The sequence below is a fragment of the Sus scrofa genome, chromosome 1 (genome assembly GCF_054392235.1).
Source record: "Sus scrofa isolate SSC_HxYL_T2T_F1_AM1 chromosome 1, Sscrofa_HxYL_maternal_Yorkshire_Landrace_v2.0, whole genome shotgun sequence".
NCBI lineage: Eukaryota > Metazoa > Chordata > Mammalia > Artiodactyla > Suidae > Sus > Sus scrofa.
The window spans coordinates 52,875,785-52,894,658 of NC_139383.1; the positions used below are offsets into that span (position 1 = coordinate 52,875,785).

The 18,874-nt window shown below is 41.1% G+C and overlaps 1 protein-coding gene across 8 annotated transcripts in view; it reads left to right on the top strand.

The window, feature by feature from the left end:
• The window catches only part of KCNQ5 (potassium voltage-gated channel subfamily Q member 5), a 504,676-nt gene that overhangs the window by 424,305 nt on the left and 61,497 nt on the right, over window positions 1-18,874 (top strand). For 4 of the 8 annotated variants that reach the window (XM_003480276.5, XM_084959151.1, XM_084959133.1 and 1 more), the window contains 2 exons: window positions 4,733-4,827; window positions 17,935-18,155. In XM_003480276.5, coding sequence (XP_003480324.1) covers window positions 4,733-4,827; window positions 17,935-18,155 — 316 coding nt within the window. Of the gene's footprint in view, window positions 1-4,732; window positions 4,828-9,063; window positions 9,091-14,229; window positions 14,287-17,934; window positions 18,156-18,874 lie in introns of all 8 variants that reach the window. The other 4 variants (XM_003480275.5, XM_084959128.1, XM_003480277.5 and 1 more) reach the window with 2 other exon arrangements.

Here is an 18,874-nt window from a genome sequence, read left to right on the forward strand (position 1 = left end):
CAGAAAACAAGAGATCCCGTGGAGGGAAGAGCAAAGGGATTCTCTAGGATGATGGTGAAATGAGGTCCCAGGGCCAAAGTCACAGAGGCTTGAGAGTGGGGAGCTGGCCTGAAGAGCCCCAGGACAAAGGTTGTCAAGGAAACACAAAACAGAACTGACAGACATATTTGACTAGCGGAATTTTAGAGTTTTGTTGCAGAATTCAGGAGTTATATTCCTAATAGGTACATAAAGGCAAATCAGTAAATTACAATAGGGCAATACTAGCACCAAGAAAAGCCAGAATAAATTATATGGGAAAGAAAAAGGGAGTTAATGGTACATCACATTGCAGTACCAGGAACAATAGTTATATGGTCAAAGTAATGGAAACACTAAGCGGTGTTAACTAACTAAACTAAAAACTTACGTAAAGTTAACTAAAAGTTAACAAAATTTAACTAAAAATTTTGGTAGGATGTGAGCAGGGGAGGAAGGTTTGTAAATGGCTATGTTACTACCTTATTACCTTCCATGGTAGGAAAATTGAAAATCTAAGAGCTAAGAGAACAGTCTTTAATAATAAGGATTCTTAAAATCAGAAACAAAAACTATAAAAATTGAAGAGGTTGCCACCAAGGAACAAAAATCAGTGAGAAGTAAGGTAGAGAAAGATACAGCTGTTTTTCACCCTAAATCTCTTTATTCCCCAGCTTCTTAAATTCTATACCTTGAAAAAAGTGTTCCATATTAATTACCCCTTTGGATGGTCAGCTGAAATTAAAATTTCCAGAAAGGGTGGAATGTGCCATAGCTGTAATACTCCAGATAATAAAAACTAAATACTCCTAAAACATAATTATACTGACATTGTCCTTCTAATTATAGACCAGCGTTTGAATTTGTTCGGCTGCCTTGAGCACCAGGGTTGCATGGTGAATGGTAAATTTGGCTTTCATTTTGTTTCTGTTGACTTATCCTTTGGAGTGTATGTGCCATATAAATGAAGTCCCTTAGGGCATTTTCTCTTGCCAACCACAATGTGATTTTAGCTTTAAATATAGGAACATCAGCTGCTTGATCACATGGAGATGGCCTTGGCTTTCAGCTACTAGAAGTGATTAGGTAAGAGAGAGCTAAGGACAGGACAGAGTTATTAGGGTGTAAGAATAATAAAGTTATACTCTCCTCTTCCATTTTGACTGCTGACTAGGATCAGCCCTGAGGTAGAGGCCGCTTGCTCCTCTGTACCTCCCATTTGCAAGACATTTTTAGGAGAGGAGTAATGAAGGGAATGAGAGCTTAACTGTTGAGCTCAACTTGATAGGAAAAAAAAGCAAGAACCCAGGTCTCATTGTTAAGAAAATTTTCACTTTTCTTTTTTGCCTTTTCTAGGGCCGCTCCCGCAGCATATGGAGGTTCCCAGGCTAGGGGTCTAATCGGAGCTGTAGCCATTGGCCTACGCCAGAGCCACAGCAATGTCAGATCCAAGCCGAGTCTGTGACCTACACCACGCACAGCTCACGGCAATGCCGGATCCTTAACCCACTGAGCAAGGCCAGAGATCGAACCTGCAACCTCATGGTTCCTAGTCAGATTCGTTAACCACTGTGCCACAACAGGAACTACAAAAATGTTCAGTTTTCTAAGAGGGTCCTCTTTATATTGGTAGGTAATGTCTTGATCCCATTTTTTGTGTGTGTGTGTTGTTCTTTTGGATTTTTTTCCACTGGTATCTAACAATGCCCAGACCTGCTGTGTACTTCTTAGTTCTCCATGAATCCTGCTTTCAGACTAACTGAGTTCTCATATAGATGATACCTTCTCTGAAAAGTGATAGTAGCCATGTATGTTGTCATAGCACTGGAGGGGCTCTGGCCTTCAGTGCGGAGGGAACTGCAGTAAAAACCCATGTGTTTTTATTGATTACTCTAAATCACTCTGTGATTGTGTTTGCACAATATTTGCAAAAACTAACATTTCAGGATGATATGATGATAATTGTTTTATTCTCTATTAGATGGCAAGATACTTATAAGTTTTCAGAGATTTGTAGGTTAAATCAATATAAGCCATGTGAGCAAGGCTCCAGGCAAGGAAGCCTGCTTCAATTATTTAAAACTTCCTTAATAATGTAAAAAACCCTCAGGTCCTCCTATATTTTTCTAGTTTTTTCTGTTAGTTCTTGAACACTTTATTGAAGTACAAGGTGCATGGGGAATACAGTGCATATCCTAAGAAAACTTGGCACTCCTGTGTATCCAACACCCAGATGAGCAGACCATGGCCAGCACCTGCAATGCATCCTTTCTCACCTTCTATCCCCCAAGAGTAACTGCTGTGCTGCCTTCTAACAAGAGATGAGTTTCCCCTGCTATGGTCTTTAGGAGATGGAATCACACAATATGCACTCTTCTGTGTCTTGTTTCTCTCACTCAGCATTATTCATGTAAAGTTCATCCATACTGCTATCTATAGTTACAGTGTACTGTTAGTGTCCTATTCTGTTACGTTAACACACCAGCACTTACCAATTTATTATACTATTGATAGATGTCTGGCCATTTCCAACTTTGATTTATTAAGAATAGTGCTATTTAGGAGTTCCTGTTATGACTCAGCCGTAACGAACCTGACTAGTATCTATAAGGATGCAAGTTCAGTCCCTGGCCTTGCTCAGTGGGTTAAGGATCTGGCGTTGCCATGAGCAGTGGTGTAGGTCACTGACACGGCTTGGATCAGGTATTGCTGTGTCTATGGTGTAGGCCAGCAGCTGCAGCTCGGATTCATCCCCTAGCCTGGAAACTTCCATGTGTCACGGGTGTGGCCTTAAAAATACAGGAAAAAAAAAAAAGAGTAGTGCTGTTTAGATTCACAGATTCTATCTGTTAACAACTTAGTGGTTACCAGTGGAGGGGAAAGAGGGGAGAATTATTATAGGAGCCAGGGATTAAGAGATGCAAACTATTGACTACAAAATAAATAAACTACAAGAATATGTTGTACAACACAGGGAATATAGTCAATATTTCGTGATAACTGTGAATGGAGTATAACCTTTAAAAAGTGTGGATCATTTAAAAAAAAAAAAAAAAGTAGAACAAGGAGTTCCTGTCATGGCTCATTGGAAAGGAATCTGACCAGTCTAACGAGAGTATCCATGAGGATGCAAGTTTGATCCTTGGCCTTGCTCAGTGGGTTAAGGATCTGGCGCTGCTGGTGGCTGTAGTGTTGGCCAGCAGCTACAGCTCTGATTTGACCCCTAGCCTGGGAACCTCCACATGCCATGTGTGTGGCCCTAAAAAGCAAAAAAAAAAAAGTTTGAATCATTATATTGTATAACTGTAACTTATACACTAACTCTACTTCAATAAATAAATAAGAAAATTCATATTAGGGTTAAAGAGTAGAGCTGTTTGGAAGGTTATAGTATACATCTGTTGATGAACTTATGTAAGCATATCTATTGAATATACATGTAGGAGTGTGTAGTGGTATCATACAGTATATATATTTCAGCTTTAATAGATACTGCCAAAGTTTTCCAAATTAGTTATGTCGGTTTTCAACTCTTTTTGTTCAGCATATATTTATTCAATGATATTCTCAGAGAAATGAATATTATTAGATCACTGTTTTTGTCATTGTAGGTTTCAAAACATAAATGATGGCAAGATGGCAGAGGGTTGACCTGTTTCTGAATTTGCCACACAAAATATAAACTTTTGATTTATGAATTATAATTAAAATGTTTCCTTTCAAGAAGTAGAATAAACACATGGTCACTAGAGATGTTTGCAGATTTATTGCAAAGGGGGAAATTCCCCAAAATGTCTATGGACAACAAATTCATGCAATCTCTCAAACAGACAGTTCAGAGAGGAGCTTTTCCAACAGTAGTCACCAAGGAATCAGCAAAGGACTGTGGAGGGATTCTAAGACCAGGAGCCAGGCAGCCTGAGAGAATGTCTCACTTCTGCCAGCCTGTGCTGACCTCTTAATTTATCTGAGCCTTTATAGTTTCATCTAAAATAAGGGTCTTTATCCACACTCTTATTATGAAGATAACGTGGAAATACTTTGTATTTCAGGCATAACTACATGAAGTGGACAGAGCTTGTGTTTTACATCAAAGAGCTATAAACGTGTCCTTAGACCCCCAACGTGACATCCTCACATGCTGTCTGAAGCTCTTCCAAGAGGATACACTTTGCCCTGCCTTGTTTTAGCCCTGCCTCCCATTATCACTTCTTTCATTTTTAGTATTAGAAGTATCGCATAGTTCAGCCCCGGGGGACTTCACTACATAATTAACGTGCCAGAGGGGTCATTAGTTTACTAGCTGGTCTTCTAGTTAACTTACTACCTGCATTATGGATTTCTAGGGATCCTTTGCCTCCATTCTATCAGATAGTGATAAGGACGTTCAGTCGACTCCCAGGATGCGTGGTCACACTCAGGCAGCTCATCTCTGATGTTTCTCCCCAGCAGCTCCGGAGCTGCTCTATATTATACTCTGTGGTGCTTTTGCTTTTGACGTGAGTTATTTTGACAAGCAATTCTCCTGATGTGTCAGAATATGTTTAACAGCCGAAAACGCCAGCATCTTCACCCCACAGGCATTTATCAGGGCTAAGTGGGACAAGGAAAAGACGCTCAATTGGTGTTAACTTAATAATCTCCCTTTTCATCCCATTCTCTCTCCTTTACTCTTTGTTTATTTGTTTCATGTCCCCACATATGCTGTGTGCAGTGCGTTTGGCGGAGTTATGCAGCCGACGAGAAATCTGTCTCCATTGCAACCTGGAAGCCGCACCTGAAGGCCTTGCACACCTGCAGCCCCACCAAGTAAGTGTCAGTGTGACAGCCAGTGCTGTAGTCGAGTTTCTTCAAGTTTGTAAACAAACCACACACACACACACACACACACACACACACGTGTCTATCTGAGGCTTATCTTATTCCCTGTTGCTCTTTGAGAGAATCAAACCAGTTTAGGAGCAACTCAGGTGAAAAACTAAATGAATTCAATATCATTACTCACCACCCACAGATTGGGCTTAAAGGTTAAAGGAACCTAAACTTTTCTAGAGATTTATTTTTACCCTTTCAGCCTGATTTCTAATATCTCATTTCATAAAGCACGCCAGAATTCTAAAGGTAAGTGCCTTGGCTCTTGAAAAACAGTGATAGTTGAAAACCGCTCCATCACCTGGCCCCAAGAGGGGGTGCTGAGGGAGCAGCACGTCTTCGCACACTGAAGTCCCTCTAGGTCATTTCTTAGCTGGAGCCCCTTACAGGGTCGGCCTTGAGTGCTCACTTGCAGGCCAGACTAACATCAGTAGCAGAAGAGAAGTCCTGGAGTACAGTGAGGTGATGGGGTCACTCAGAGTACAATTTGGAATTAGCACTCAAAATCTTAAAGTAACACCTTCCATCCACATTTCATTGGCCGAAGCAAATCTTCAGCTCAAAGAGGGTGGGAAGGGCAGTCCCACCCCATGCCTGGAGGAGAGGGAAACTGGAAAGGTCAGCATAGCCCTGATGGTCCCACAGCATCTTTCATTCAAAAAATCCTTAGTCCTGGAATCCTGGACTCCAAATCAGTGAGCAGAACACATACTAAATCACAATCACTGTCCAATTAAAGAAATCCTCAGTGAAACAACCAAAGCAAGTAAGTCAAGGGGAAGGCTTTCTGTGCATCATGCAGTTGGACTACAGGGGTCAGTTCTTTGGACTTTTCAGAAGTTATCAAATGGCTTAGTTGACTTAGTCTATTAGAGCACCTGCTATTCCTTTCCTAGCTTAATCCGAGTGGCTTCATGGGATTTGAGGCAGCTAACTAGGGTGACTCAGTCAGAGATTGCTCTTCTGACTAATGTGCAGAAGTCAGCTGGGGAAAACTTCCTGGCCTCTTCCCTGGGCTTGCCGGCTCCAAGGGGGTCTGTGGGGCAATGGGTCCGTCATTAATTCACAGTGTCTGTCACATTGCTTCCCTGTCCTGCCTGGGGCTTTGGTTTCCCATCCACAACATGAAGGACAAGAGCTGGACAAGGTCACTTCTGAGCTCCTGTGGGACTGTCTCCTAGAAGTTGGGGTCAAAGCTGGGTCAGCACGATTCACTGAATCCTAGGAATTTTGAGGGGATGGAACCTTAGCAGGAGCCCATGGATGGGGTTGAGTGCTTGTGTGGATGAGAATTCTGATTTCATTTAAATCTTAATATTTAGTTAAATCCTCTTTGTTGAGTATTAGCCTCTGTCAAAGTTGTAGTGTTTTAAAACAAAAAAGGAATATAACTCTTGTGCCATTTATTCCGCGGGAGTATGAATCAAAAATGGAAACTGTATAGAAATTATATGTCTTGTCTGCATGAAGGCTGCTAGGTAAATGTGTAAGAGGTAGGCTAAGTAGGAAAAAAAAAACAAAAACAAAAGAAATTTCTCAAGTGACAGAAGAACGTGGGCTATTATTTTATTATATGTGATTGTTTGGCTTCCTACTTCCTGCAGTTTTTGGATTAAGTCTTTGTGAAGCCTGGAAAAACTATTCAATAATGAGTCAAATTCTCCCAGTGCATAAACTATTACTTTATTCACCTAACTTCTCTCTCTCTCTTTTTTTTTTTTTTCTGATATTTCCTCTGTTTTTAGTGGGAAAATTTATGCAAACACCTGCCTTCATCTTGTTCCCACTGTGGCTACTAGCCATCCCCTTTCCTCTCCTCTCCCTGTGCCCTCCTTAATCTCTGAATCCCAGCCTGCTCACTGAGTAACAGGTATCTGGCCCCAGGCTGGCCCAGCCCTCACTGGCAAAGCTTGTGGGAACCTGGAGCCCCAGCCCCTCTCCCTTTAGCGGTACTTTATTTTTCCAAACTGCAGTGGTTCTTAATCTTTGTTGTTCTTGTTACTGTTTTTCTTTGTTAAACCATTGAGAACATGATGGTAATGATGGACTCTTTCCCAAGAAAAATATTCAATGCACAAAAAGTCAAAACTTCGCCTACAATTTTAATGTCTTCACAAACTCCCTGAAGCCGAGCTCAGAACCTTTGCTTTAGAAGCAATCTTGCTTTGATCAAGTGTGTAGGTTTGTGAGAAGAATAATTTACACTGACTTAGAGGGATATTTTTACATTTATAACTAACTGACTTATTGAGTACAGTGATACAGTGAGAAATAGATCAAAACATCTTCTTATTACCTAGTATATTTCCTATACTGTTTAGGATTTAAGAATTTTTGAAGGGGAAGATCATCCATTCACTCATGCATTCATTCAGTAAGTGCTCATCGGGCACAGTCAGGTAGGAAGGAATCTTCCTCTGTCTTTATAGGTTCTTTTTCTGGTCTAATAATTAAACTGACATGAGACAGGCTAACAGGAGAAAAATCAAACAAAAGTTTAACAAACATGTCCACATAAGAAAGACCCAGAAAAACTGAGTAACAAAAAAGGCCCAAACCCTCTCCTTAAATACCATCTTAAACTAAAGAAAAAAGAGGATGTTAGAGGAATTGGGACTTCAAAAGGGAGGAAGGCAATTCACGTGGAGAAGGAGAAGCAGAAGCAGATGTTTGGTAAACAAGTGTTCCTGAGCCAGCAGAGACACTGGACCACAGAGTGGATTCTGATCTCCAGGCCCTGCTGAATTTTCCCACCACATCTAGCCCATATTCCTTGCAGACCTCTCTGGTGACAGCTCTATTCTGGGAACAGGTCCTCTATCTAAATTCTTTTAGGCAGTTAAGAGAGTTAACGAGAAAAACTTCATGGGACTTCTGTTTCTTAAAAATAACCTGAATTTATCCTCTTTGCAAAAACACACATTTTGGGGTGCCAGATTTTGGGGTGCCACATTCTGCTCCCTTCCCTTGTATGTCATGGCACTGTTTCAGGCACAGGAATGCAGCAGTGGAAGAGAAAAGCCAACAGTATCTCAGGCCCCGGGGCCACTGCATTCAAGGGATGCTGGGAAGAGACAGTGAAAATAAGTAAACTATGTAATAGCCTAGTGAGCTAGGTGCTGAAGAGAAAAGTAAAGTAAGGGAGGAATTTGGGGAGCACTGAGGTTTGCAATTTTAAATAGGTGATCAAGGATGAAATTATATTATCAACAGCAGCAGCAGCACCAATGGTTTTGCTATCAATAAAAAAAAAATGCTCTTGCTCCCCTAGTTTTAGAGACACAATGGGAGGCTTTGACTGTACAACCTCATCCCAGAGAGTAGGATGGTATGATAGCTGTTGAAGTGGGGGTTGGGGAGGACATGGCAGAGGAGCCATGGTGCTCAAACCTGCATGGATACTCTCCTTCCTGGTCTGGTTTGTCTCTGCATTGTGTTATTTTAGAAAATGAGTCAGATGGTTTATGAAGCAGTGAAGAATTATCAAACTCCAAGGATGCCATGTGGTACCTTAGGAGATTAGAATTAGGGATTATATAACCCAGTGCCTTCAGTTTATTCATAAGAAAATGAAGACCCACAAGATAGTGAGATGTCTCCCCAAGGACACCACAGCTCATCTGTAGACCCAAATTTGCTAAATTGGTTATTAGACAGACCACTCAACACTAAACTATATTTTCTATGTGCCTAATTTACTACAAGGGAATTTGTACTTCATACAGTACCAAAAAAAAAAAAGTCTAACTCAACCAGTGATTGAAGTACAAAACCATAGGCACACATAAACTAAACCAGATTAAGAAAACTCAAAGTCTGCCTAAGCCACAGGGACTCCAGCTTTGGTGCAACCATCACCATTCTAGGAGTCTTTTGCTAATGCCCTTTTCCTTAACCAGGATAACTTTGGCTAATGAAGAGTCTATAGTTTTGGCTACATGTGGGCAGTATTGGTTTTGCTAAGTAAGTATTATGCTGTCTCAGATCCATGCCACAAAGAATACATGGTAGAAAGTTGGATAATTCATTACAAAGCAGTTGCTTCTATGGCTCTTTCCTGAAAAGGATTAATTAAGGTACTTGATTCCCCCTTCTCCAATTTGGTCATTACCAAGTGCTGAAAATGTATTCACCAGTTATCATCATTTTTCTTCTGCCTGCACGCACCTGAAGGAAAGAACAAGGGGAAGCATCAAGCAGGTTTGTGATTTCTGTTCTGCTCTGTGTTTGTTGATAAATATGATGCCTAATAGATGTTTTCAGTGTGTCTCATGAGTAAAATCGATCAACAAATACTAGATGATTAAAAGTGACCTTTCACAAGATTGCCTGCAAAGGTTGCTATTATATTGATTTTTTTTGGGGGGGGGGCATGGGAGCATAACTGTCTTTCCCTAACTCCCTCACTGCTTTTTACAATCTTCAGGGCATAGAACATTCTGGGAGAAAAATAGTAACTATGGTCTCGGTTATTTCTTGGTACTGTTTTCCCAGACAAAAGTCTTAGCCGAGGATTCAAGTCCCATAAAGCAGTATAAGATATACTCCCCATCACTAGGGTCCTTTTAAAATGAGAAATTGTGTGTCTGAGGCTGGGGAGTGGGGGGGGGGGTTAACAAAAGGAACACCGTCCAGGAGGTAAGACAAACCTCTCTGCAACGCCTCCATCTGTTTGTAAGCTGCGGTCTACTCAGGTGATCTGATCCAAGAGGACGGTCCCCCATCCTTTAGGAAAAGGATAATCCTCCCGAAAATTAACCAAATAATTTATGATTATTCTTTCATGCCTTAAAAGGAAATGTTTTATCAGATTAAGTGACAGAAAGCTGGACCTAGAAGGAATCAGAGGTAAAAGATAACATTTTAATCTGGGCTAGTGGGTGCCAAGAAGGGTCCGTGCTTGGGGACAATACCCTGAAGGACAGAGCCAAGTGGCTCCCAGCACTGGGTGAGGAGGGCCAGAGGCAGGACCTGCAGGAGAACCCCAGGGGCCTAGAACTCCTTCCCATGAGGGACACAAGCCTTTCCTGTCATTGCCACTCATTTCAGTAACGAAGAAACACAGGCATCCCCCTGCCCAGGATTGGGCTCTGGGTGGGGGTCAACAGAGGTCCAGGGATTGTTCCTTTAGCTCTGTGCTATTATGCTAATGACGTTATCTATATGTATTGACTCAGTCTTGAAATCAATTTTGATAGTTCACTTGATGTGATGAGTCTCTGGGTCATCCATTTCTGTATTATCTCAACTAACACTTTAAAAGATTACAAACCAAACATAAACATTGATTTCTGATGGGAGGTAGGTATCGTAGGATACACAGCCCTCCTTCAGGGTAAGGTAAGCCTACATGGGATGGCATTAAAGACCTTCTCCTAAGTGGTAAGTATAGAGTTAAAGCAAAAGGCATTGGATATTCCTGGGTGATATTCCCAAAAGGTTTTAGTAGCTTGAAGAGTCGCTTTTCTCCACCTGAGAGAGATGTCTGCCCAATGAGAGGTTCTGGGCATTAGACTTAAAACATTCTTTGCAAGGACACTGGAAGAGGCAAGCTAAACAAGCCTGACCTTGCTGTGCTTCTGTGTCTAGACTCCATGCAAATCCCACTATCCTGTTATGACAACTTTTTTTGAATAAATACATTAAATAAATAAGTCATAGGTATTACAAGCTGTCTTTGTCTCTTCGGCAATATTTAAAGTTTGTCTATCTCAGGAGCTATCCATTTATAAATTATCTCAAAGATTAAGCTATATCTAAGTCCTAAGGGCAGAGCCATCTATGGCAAGAACTCACCAGCTACTTGAGAACCAGGTCACCTGTCTTAGATTCATCCTCCAAAGGGGAAATTTGTACATCCTGTGCAGGTGTTTGCTTGTATACAGCCTCTGTGGCTGTCCTGAGTGAGGGGCCACCTTGGGCTGACTGTGTCATTGCACTTCTTCCACATGTCACCAAGGCAGAGAGCACAGACAGAACTCAAGTGGCACAATCGAGCTGCTGCCTCTCGGTCCAGACAGGAACCTCAGAGTCAGCTGTCAAATTCAAAAACAGTACCAACCAACTGCTTTCATTCCTTGATCTTCATGTTCAAACATGTGTCCTGCGTGCTTGGGACTGAGACTGTAAGTTTGAATGTGTACAGAACCACTGAGCTGTGCCACTGAGAATCACAGAGATTGGACATTTGGCAAAACCTACCGTGAACACACCCTGTGTTACTGTTTGACACGCTTGCCTTACTTCACGCTTCACACTGACACTCTCAAGTGTTCTGTCCCCTGGTTACACACACCAGATTGCCATGTGTGAACTACAGCAGTGAATGAGCTCGACAAATACTTCTTGGATAAAGTAATAAAATGTCCCTGACCTCAAGTACTCTATGTGAAGAGAGAGAAAACACCAGCAGAAGTGGTAAAGAAGAGGAATATAAAGAGAGAGAAAAATTAAATTCACTTCAATAATCCAAAAGAAATTAGTGAAAGCCCGCATTCGAATATTTCTGTAGCTTTCCCCTTGCCGTGTTCCAAGCAATGAAATGTGTAACACTGCACAACGAGTGCAGACAAACTGTTATAATAACAATAGCAACATCTGAGGAAACAACAGATTTGCCCTTAAGCAAAATATGCACCAAGGCAAATGCATTTATAATGAGAATTCTTCCTTGGAAGAGAGAGGTTCTGGGTCCAGGATACTGCTAGTGAAGGCTTGACCCATTTCGGACAGACCCATTAACATGGCCCAAGAGCAGAGCCATTGACTGCTTGATGTGTTGATGGTGATTCAGAGAAGCAACCCAGAGGAGCTTCAGCCAAATCTGTTACCTTCCAGTTATCTCAGAGCCGGGAATCTCCTAAGTCCTCCCCATGGGTTTTTCTTGTACTAAGAACTGGGAGTGGCCCTGGTGTAGAAGAGTTTAATACAGCAGCCAACGCCCCTTTCCCAGTGCCTGGCGCTTGCTGCCTCAGAATGAGGCGGCTGTGGATCAGGCCCTCCATGGGCAGGCTTCTCTCTGAAGGATGAAATGAGGCATCACACACAGTAATAAACACCCTTAGGTAACTATGTTCCCTGCTTTAGAATATTCTTGTTAAAAGAGAAGATTTTCTTTTTATACTGGGTTTAGGATTTTTTTTTTTAATTCCTGAGCAGTGTCTTAGGCTAAGGAAAGACATCCAGTCCGAGATGGTTACGCATTGTTTGTGACAGATCCAAACATTTTCTTTAAAAATGCAAATCATCAGTCTTCAGAAGAGCTTTTTAACATAGCTCCACTGAACATTGGTACAGGGTCAGGTTGCAAATCACCACTAGTTTCAACTGAGCCTGCTTTATTCCTCTCCTGAAGCCACAAAATACAACTTTTTTTTTTTTTAACTAGAAGTGATAATTAATTGAGATGTCTGAGCGCCAAGACTGTGCTAATTGCATTACATAGATGAACTGCCTTCTTACAACAACCTGTGAGGTGGGTGTGGTCACCCCCACTTGGTAAATGAGGATAATGAAACTCAGAAGAGTTAAATAACTTGCCCAGATTCATAGAATTAGTGAGTCTTCAGGGAAGGTGGAAGCTGCCAGAGACTTCAGAGTTTCCTGTATAGATTCAGGGCACTCTCTACCACATTCTATACAGCTTCTTGAGCATCATTTAATTATTCATTTGTTTTCCTCCATCTTCCCACTAAAACAATTCTAATCTTAAATGTAGTGGTAAATTATGCATATTGATTTTATTCTAATTAATCACACATTAAATAATTTTGCCAATTCATTTTTTAAGCTGGACCACTCTCTGGGTATAAATTGTCGTTTTTGGAGAACAAAATTTACCCATAAGCCCATCTGGCCAGATTCACCCAATATTCTCACCTTCCTCCTAGACAAGGTCAGCCCCTCAAGACTGACCAGATTGTGAGTCAGTTATCACAATAGTACAAGAAAGATTTTACAAGTTCCTTTGTGACGGAGCAGACTGCTGGGGCTCAGGTTTGATCCCTAGCCTGAGAACTTTCGCACACTCTAGCATGGCCAAAACAAAAAGAAAAGGAAAAATAGAGAATCTTATAAGGAAAAAGAAATAAAGAGAAAGAAAGAAAGATTTTATTTCTTCCTACCTATTAAGTTTTTATGGCCAAGAATAGATCATGCCATAGGTGGTTTAGGGATTATCTATAAATCTCACTGCCACTGCTTATCCTGTTTCCTTAACACTTGTTTCTATGCCTGCTTCATAGTTAAACTGCCTTAACACAGTTGATAAGGCATTAATAGAATTAACAGAACCCTGCCAGACTTCTCTGAAGTTGCTTTAAGGAGTACTTCTAAGACTGTTATAAAGATACATGTCTTAAAAGTTAAAGCAAAAACGATACTCTCTCTCATTACATTACATCTTGGTCTTTGATCCACCAGGTTCTTTCCCTGAACTGGTTGTCTTTATTAGGTTTGAGAAATGTGGCTCTCGGGAGAGAATTCTGGAATACTGATGGAAAGGGCTATGCACTCTTATAATTTCTTCTATATTTCCTTTCTGTTATTTACATTTTCTTCCTCTGTATGCAATGAACGATCTGCATGTGTTGTTAAACTAAACTCAGTTAAGTTGACCTTTTTTTCAACATAGACAAATTGTGTCCTTATTGGCAAAATGCTAAGTTATTTCAAAAACATTTTTCTTTTTCAAAATGGTCTCTCCTGCTCACGTTTGTTCATATAAGGAAAAGATTTAGTCTTTTAAAAACACATCATAAGACTTAAAATAAGAAAAATGCCTTTTTTCTTACGAACTAGCAACCTGGAGTATTTTCTTCTCTCTTTTGGAACATGTATTCTATCTGACAACTGGTGACCTATGTTAACTACAACTGCAGGTGTTTTCTACCAGTCGAGAACTTTTTTATTTCAAAGCAATGAGTGTTATCTATTCCATTGATTCCTATAAATATTTATTTTATTTTTGAAAGTTCTGGAATATTTTATTCCTCACTTATACTATATTGCATTGTTATTTATTACAAGGGTTTCTATATCCTAAAATATTTATATTCTTATTTTCATATGAAACAGATGCTGAGACATAGACTACCATCATCTGGAATACCTATGTCAAATCTAGTTATTTCTACTTAACCATTAAGAGCACTCGATCTATTTCGAGCAGCACAATTAAATTACACGGTTCGTACTTAGTGTTTAAATAGTCTATATACTTCCATCGGAAGAACAGTGAAGCCCAATGGCTTTGTTTTTCAAAAAAGACAACAAATCCCTAAGCACTTGTGTGATGGTGAAACTCTTAGTAATGTGCTACTCTATTTCCCTCATTCCTAGTAAGTTCTATAGTCATAAGCAGAAGCTCTTCAGAATACACACCACACGGAAGCAGAGGTACTCAGCATCCCGGCTGTTGACATGAGATTTGAGAATGCCGACTAACCTCAGGTGCATGACCAGGTCGCCGCCACCCCAGCTGAGCCCTGCTCAGAGACTCACTCTTCTAAGGACTTCTTGAATGAGGTTTCCAACCCGCTTGTCCTTTTCCTCCTGCCTGTTGCCTGCTTGGACACTCTTCACCCCAGGGACAAACAGGCAGGGTCCTGCCCGTCACCTTCTCGTGGCAGGACAACGCTGATCTGAATTGTCGTGGCTCCCTTGCCATATTGGCCCTGAGGCAGAACCCATAGAGTGCTTATCCTGTGAAGGGCTAAAGCCCTAATTAAGGACAACAATAACCTCAGCATTCTAAGTCCCAGAGGACTCCTGTGGGGATGCAAGGATGCCACACAGTTCCCTGGCAGGGATCACCCGGTCGGTCGTAGACTGCACGCTGGGCCATTTGGGTAGCTTGTGCATCTGGTAACAAGACCCCCTTGCAGGGCAGCAGTGCAGTCTCCCCAAGGGCAGCCCTCAGCTGGGAGCATGGGACTGCACACAATCAATGACCCCATCAACCTTTCGGTTACTTTCTCCAGAGAGAGACCTCGTTGTTGTCTCTTGGGGATTATCTCTGGCCAACTTCCTAAAAATACTGTTACATAAATCTTCCTCAAAAATCATTTTCATAGAGACCACAACAAAGCGGAAAAATAGTGAAAACTTCAGTGGACTAGTAAACAGTCTATATTTTTAATCAATATGTATTTTCAGTAACAGCCACCTAATCAGTGTATAGTCATCTAAACAAGATGCTCTGTTGACTTCCAAAGGGGAAATGAACTAGAAAAAATTAATAGAACCGAGGTTTTTGTGCAAGAGGATACCATCCTTGCCTTGCAAAAGAAAATTTTGTCTGGGAAAAATTTCTGATTAGTGTGTTATTCTTAACTTTCATACAATTATGTCAGAAGAGAGAGTGAAAACATTACATCTTTTTTCTAATTTAGTGTGTAATACGTTGAGTTCACTTTAAAATAGTTCTTGCGAATTTTTTTAACTTCAGACATTGGTAAATATTCATGTATTGCAGAAGGACAAAAGGGGAAGAACTCATTTATATCAACCTAAGTGCCTTAAATGGTACTAAGATTAAGAAAATAAGATTATTTCCACTTTCCATTAATTCTTCAAGACAGTATTAAAGATCTTATGGGGCAGTTTGAAAAATATGTTTATAGGGAGTTCCCGTCGTGGCTAAGCAGTTAACAAACCCGACTAGCATCTTATGAGGACGCAGGTTCGATCCCGGGCCTCTCTCAGTGGGTTAAGGATCCAGCATTGCTGTGAGCAGTGGTATAGGTCGCAGATGCACTTGGATCCCATGTTGCTGAGACTGTAGTGTAGGCTGGCAGCTACAGCTCTGATTGGACCTAGCCTGGGAACCTCCATAAGCTTCAGGTGTGGCCCTAAAAAGACCAAAAAAAAAAAAGTTTGTAGGAACAATTATTTTTTAATATTCTGTTATTGCAAATACACCATGGTGAATTTAATGCTGATTCCTACCTTATATATTTTTTTTACTTTTTTAACAATTGAAATTTTTAAAGAGAAAAAACTAAACTTCATATTAAATAGTTTTATATTTTTATCAGTTTCCTGTTCATTCAGTTGGCATAGAAAAGAGATCTTGGAGTTGAGGAAAATAATTTGGTAGTAACTAAACCTAACCTTCTGTAGTAATTGGCATCTGTTAGTTCCAGAAAAGGTAATGGATTAAAGTATAAGGAACACCTATAAGCCATTCATTCATCTTAATAAAGGTGAAGAGGTACGTTTCTAAACCAGATCATCATGCATTTAGATGATGGAAAGATTTGATGAAAATGAAAAGATATTTGAAATTTTTACTATTAAAAAAAATGCTTGAAAAGATAGACATTTTGAGCACTATCCCTCTGAGGATTTATTTAAACAATGTGAAGGTTTTGGATGACATGGAGAACGAGCCTGAGACTAAGAAGAAGCAGTATCACGATGTTATTGTTGCTGTTGTTGAATGTAAGCCACCACTTAATCACACATTTGTTAAGTACAGAGAAAGCCTTTGACTGATGGGATTGTTTTAAAGAGCCCTTGAACCCACCCGCCTGCCACAAACCCACCCAGCTTGTCCTGCGCATGTGCCTTCAGCCAGTCATGCAGGACTTGGCTTTGTCTCCCTTCAGAGTAGGCTGTCAGCTGCATGACCAACGTGTTTATGTTACCAGGACTTTCTGACCACCATAGCTCATTATTTGATGTATTTTCATTGAAACACATAAAACATGGTATCTTTTTAGACTCTCATTTGTTAAGCAGCTAGGCATGGAAAAATAAATGTGACTCTTTCTTGTTAGCTACAAAGCACTTATCCACCAAACGCATTTGCTGTTGGCATGCTGAAGTTGGGGACAGTGGACATTTTGGTAAGTGGAAAAGAAGGCCTCCACCTGGTCTCAGATAATTCGGTCTATGGGAACACCGCCTTCACACCCCACAAAAGGCTGCAGCCAGCCTGCAGGCCTCAGCCACTCATGGCAGTGACTCCCCCTCAGACGCATCCCCTCCTCATGTCAGGCCGGAAGAGCCCTGGGCCCCTCCCTCCATAACAGTATCCCTTTCTAACGAATAACACAGTAGTTTATAAAGGCAACAAGAACACAGACCAAATAGGTCCACAAAGCTTCATACAGTTTATCTGATCACCACAAAAAACCCCTCAGCTATGTTGCTATTTTTATCTCCAAATTAGAGACAAGGCCTCTAATTGCAGTGCCCTTCCCGGCACATCACACCACATCGTGTGATGAGGAAAGCCCAGAGACACACATTAGATTGTGCTGCTGTTGTTAATGCTTCCTTTATCAACCCACGTCAACTCAGGCCTGGCTGGCATCTGAGAACCAAATGCGAATACCTATAATTTACCAGGAGCTGCCACAGCAAATCGATAACCTATTTAACAGCAGGAAATTGTGTTAGTGAACATAACATCCCATTCCCTTAATAAGTCATCACATTCATTGTAAGTTGGGGCTGTTCTACCTTGTGTGGTTTTTGTCTCACAAGAATGAATGTGGTGTTAAGTGTTGTGTATTTACTGCTGCCAGCCGCTCTGAGACTGCATGAATTCGCGGCTACCATAATCTTGCCTGGAATATAAAGTGCATGCAGAATGTCTATATATGTGTATGTGTAGCCGCCATCCCTGTTTTTCCGTAGAAATGGTTTTGCAATTACAAAGAGATATGCTCCCAAATTTTAAAAAAATAGCTTTATTAAGACTCACAGTTGAGGTTAAAGCTAAGATCTGTTTCTAAAGCGAACACCAAACCCATTCTATGTAATTTCCAATGTAGTTGTGCACAAACCACTGTGCTTGGTCTCAGGCCTTTGTCGAATCCAGGAAGGGTGTGCATATACCTGTAGAAGGAGATTAACTTGAAATGAATGCGAACAAACTCAATAAAGCTCAAATTTTCAATAAGGGAAAAGTATACTATACCCCTACTTGCTAAAAAATATCATGTTTGTTGAACTTCATGATCCTGTACAGTTTCCTCCAAGCAGAGTGGAAGAGATTGCTTGAAATGGAATAACCCGTGCCTCTGTTGTCCACAGTCAGAAGCTCAGCTTTAAGGAGCGCGTGCGCATGGCCAGCCCACGGGGCCAGAGCATTAAGAGCAGACAAGCCTCAGTGGGTGACAGGAGGTCCCCAAGCACAGACATCACCGCCGAAGGCAGCCCCACCAAAGTGCAGAAGAGCTGGAGCTTCAACGACCGGACCCGCTTCCGGCCCTCGCTGCGCCTCAAAAGTTCCCAGCCAAAACCAGTGATAGATGGTAAGCACTGTTTTTCCATAACTGTTCTTTATATGATCAGCTATGGTGAGCAAGATGATGAAGTAATTAGTTCTCCCTGGTATCAGAGAGAAGGAAACAACCCCAGGGAAATAATGGGTTTTTCTCTTGGAAATTTATTCACTGCCTTGGGCGAGTGTTCAGAACACAAGTTTACTTTCAGAAGCAACTTTGGCAGCTAAATCTACATCTCAAGGACGTCACACAAGATGTTAATTCTTCAGTCGTACCTACAGCGTATTATTATTCCTCAGAACAGGTCTATAACAGATTGACAGGACTGTCCTGATGTACAGGTTGTGTCTGACCAAGGCCAAGGCCCAAAGCCAACCATCTGGAAATGCCTTGAAACACAGTTGAGATGGGTGACAGCACCTTTCTGGACCACAGAGAAGGTGCTCTTCTTTTTTCTGCTGCGCTCTGTTCGCCCCCTCAATCAGAGACCACTGCTTATCTTCCTTAGGAAGATTCTTATTGAAAGTTCTTATGTAATGATAGCTAGAATTCAAGTTCTTCTCCCAAGAGGAATTAACCTATTTTATTTATCACATTATGTGGCAGAAGTTTACTTGCCAACACATTTTATTGAGTGCCATATAATTTTCATGTGTATAAAATAAAACATTTTCTTCTTCATTTAAGATTAGCTTGGCTCCCCTTTTATATATGCCCCCTGGGAGCTCTTATGCTGGGCAAAGCAC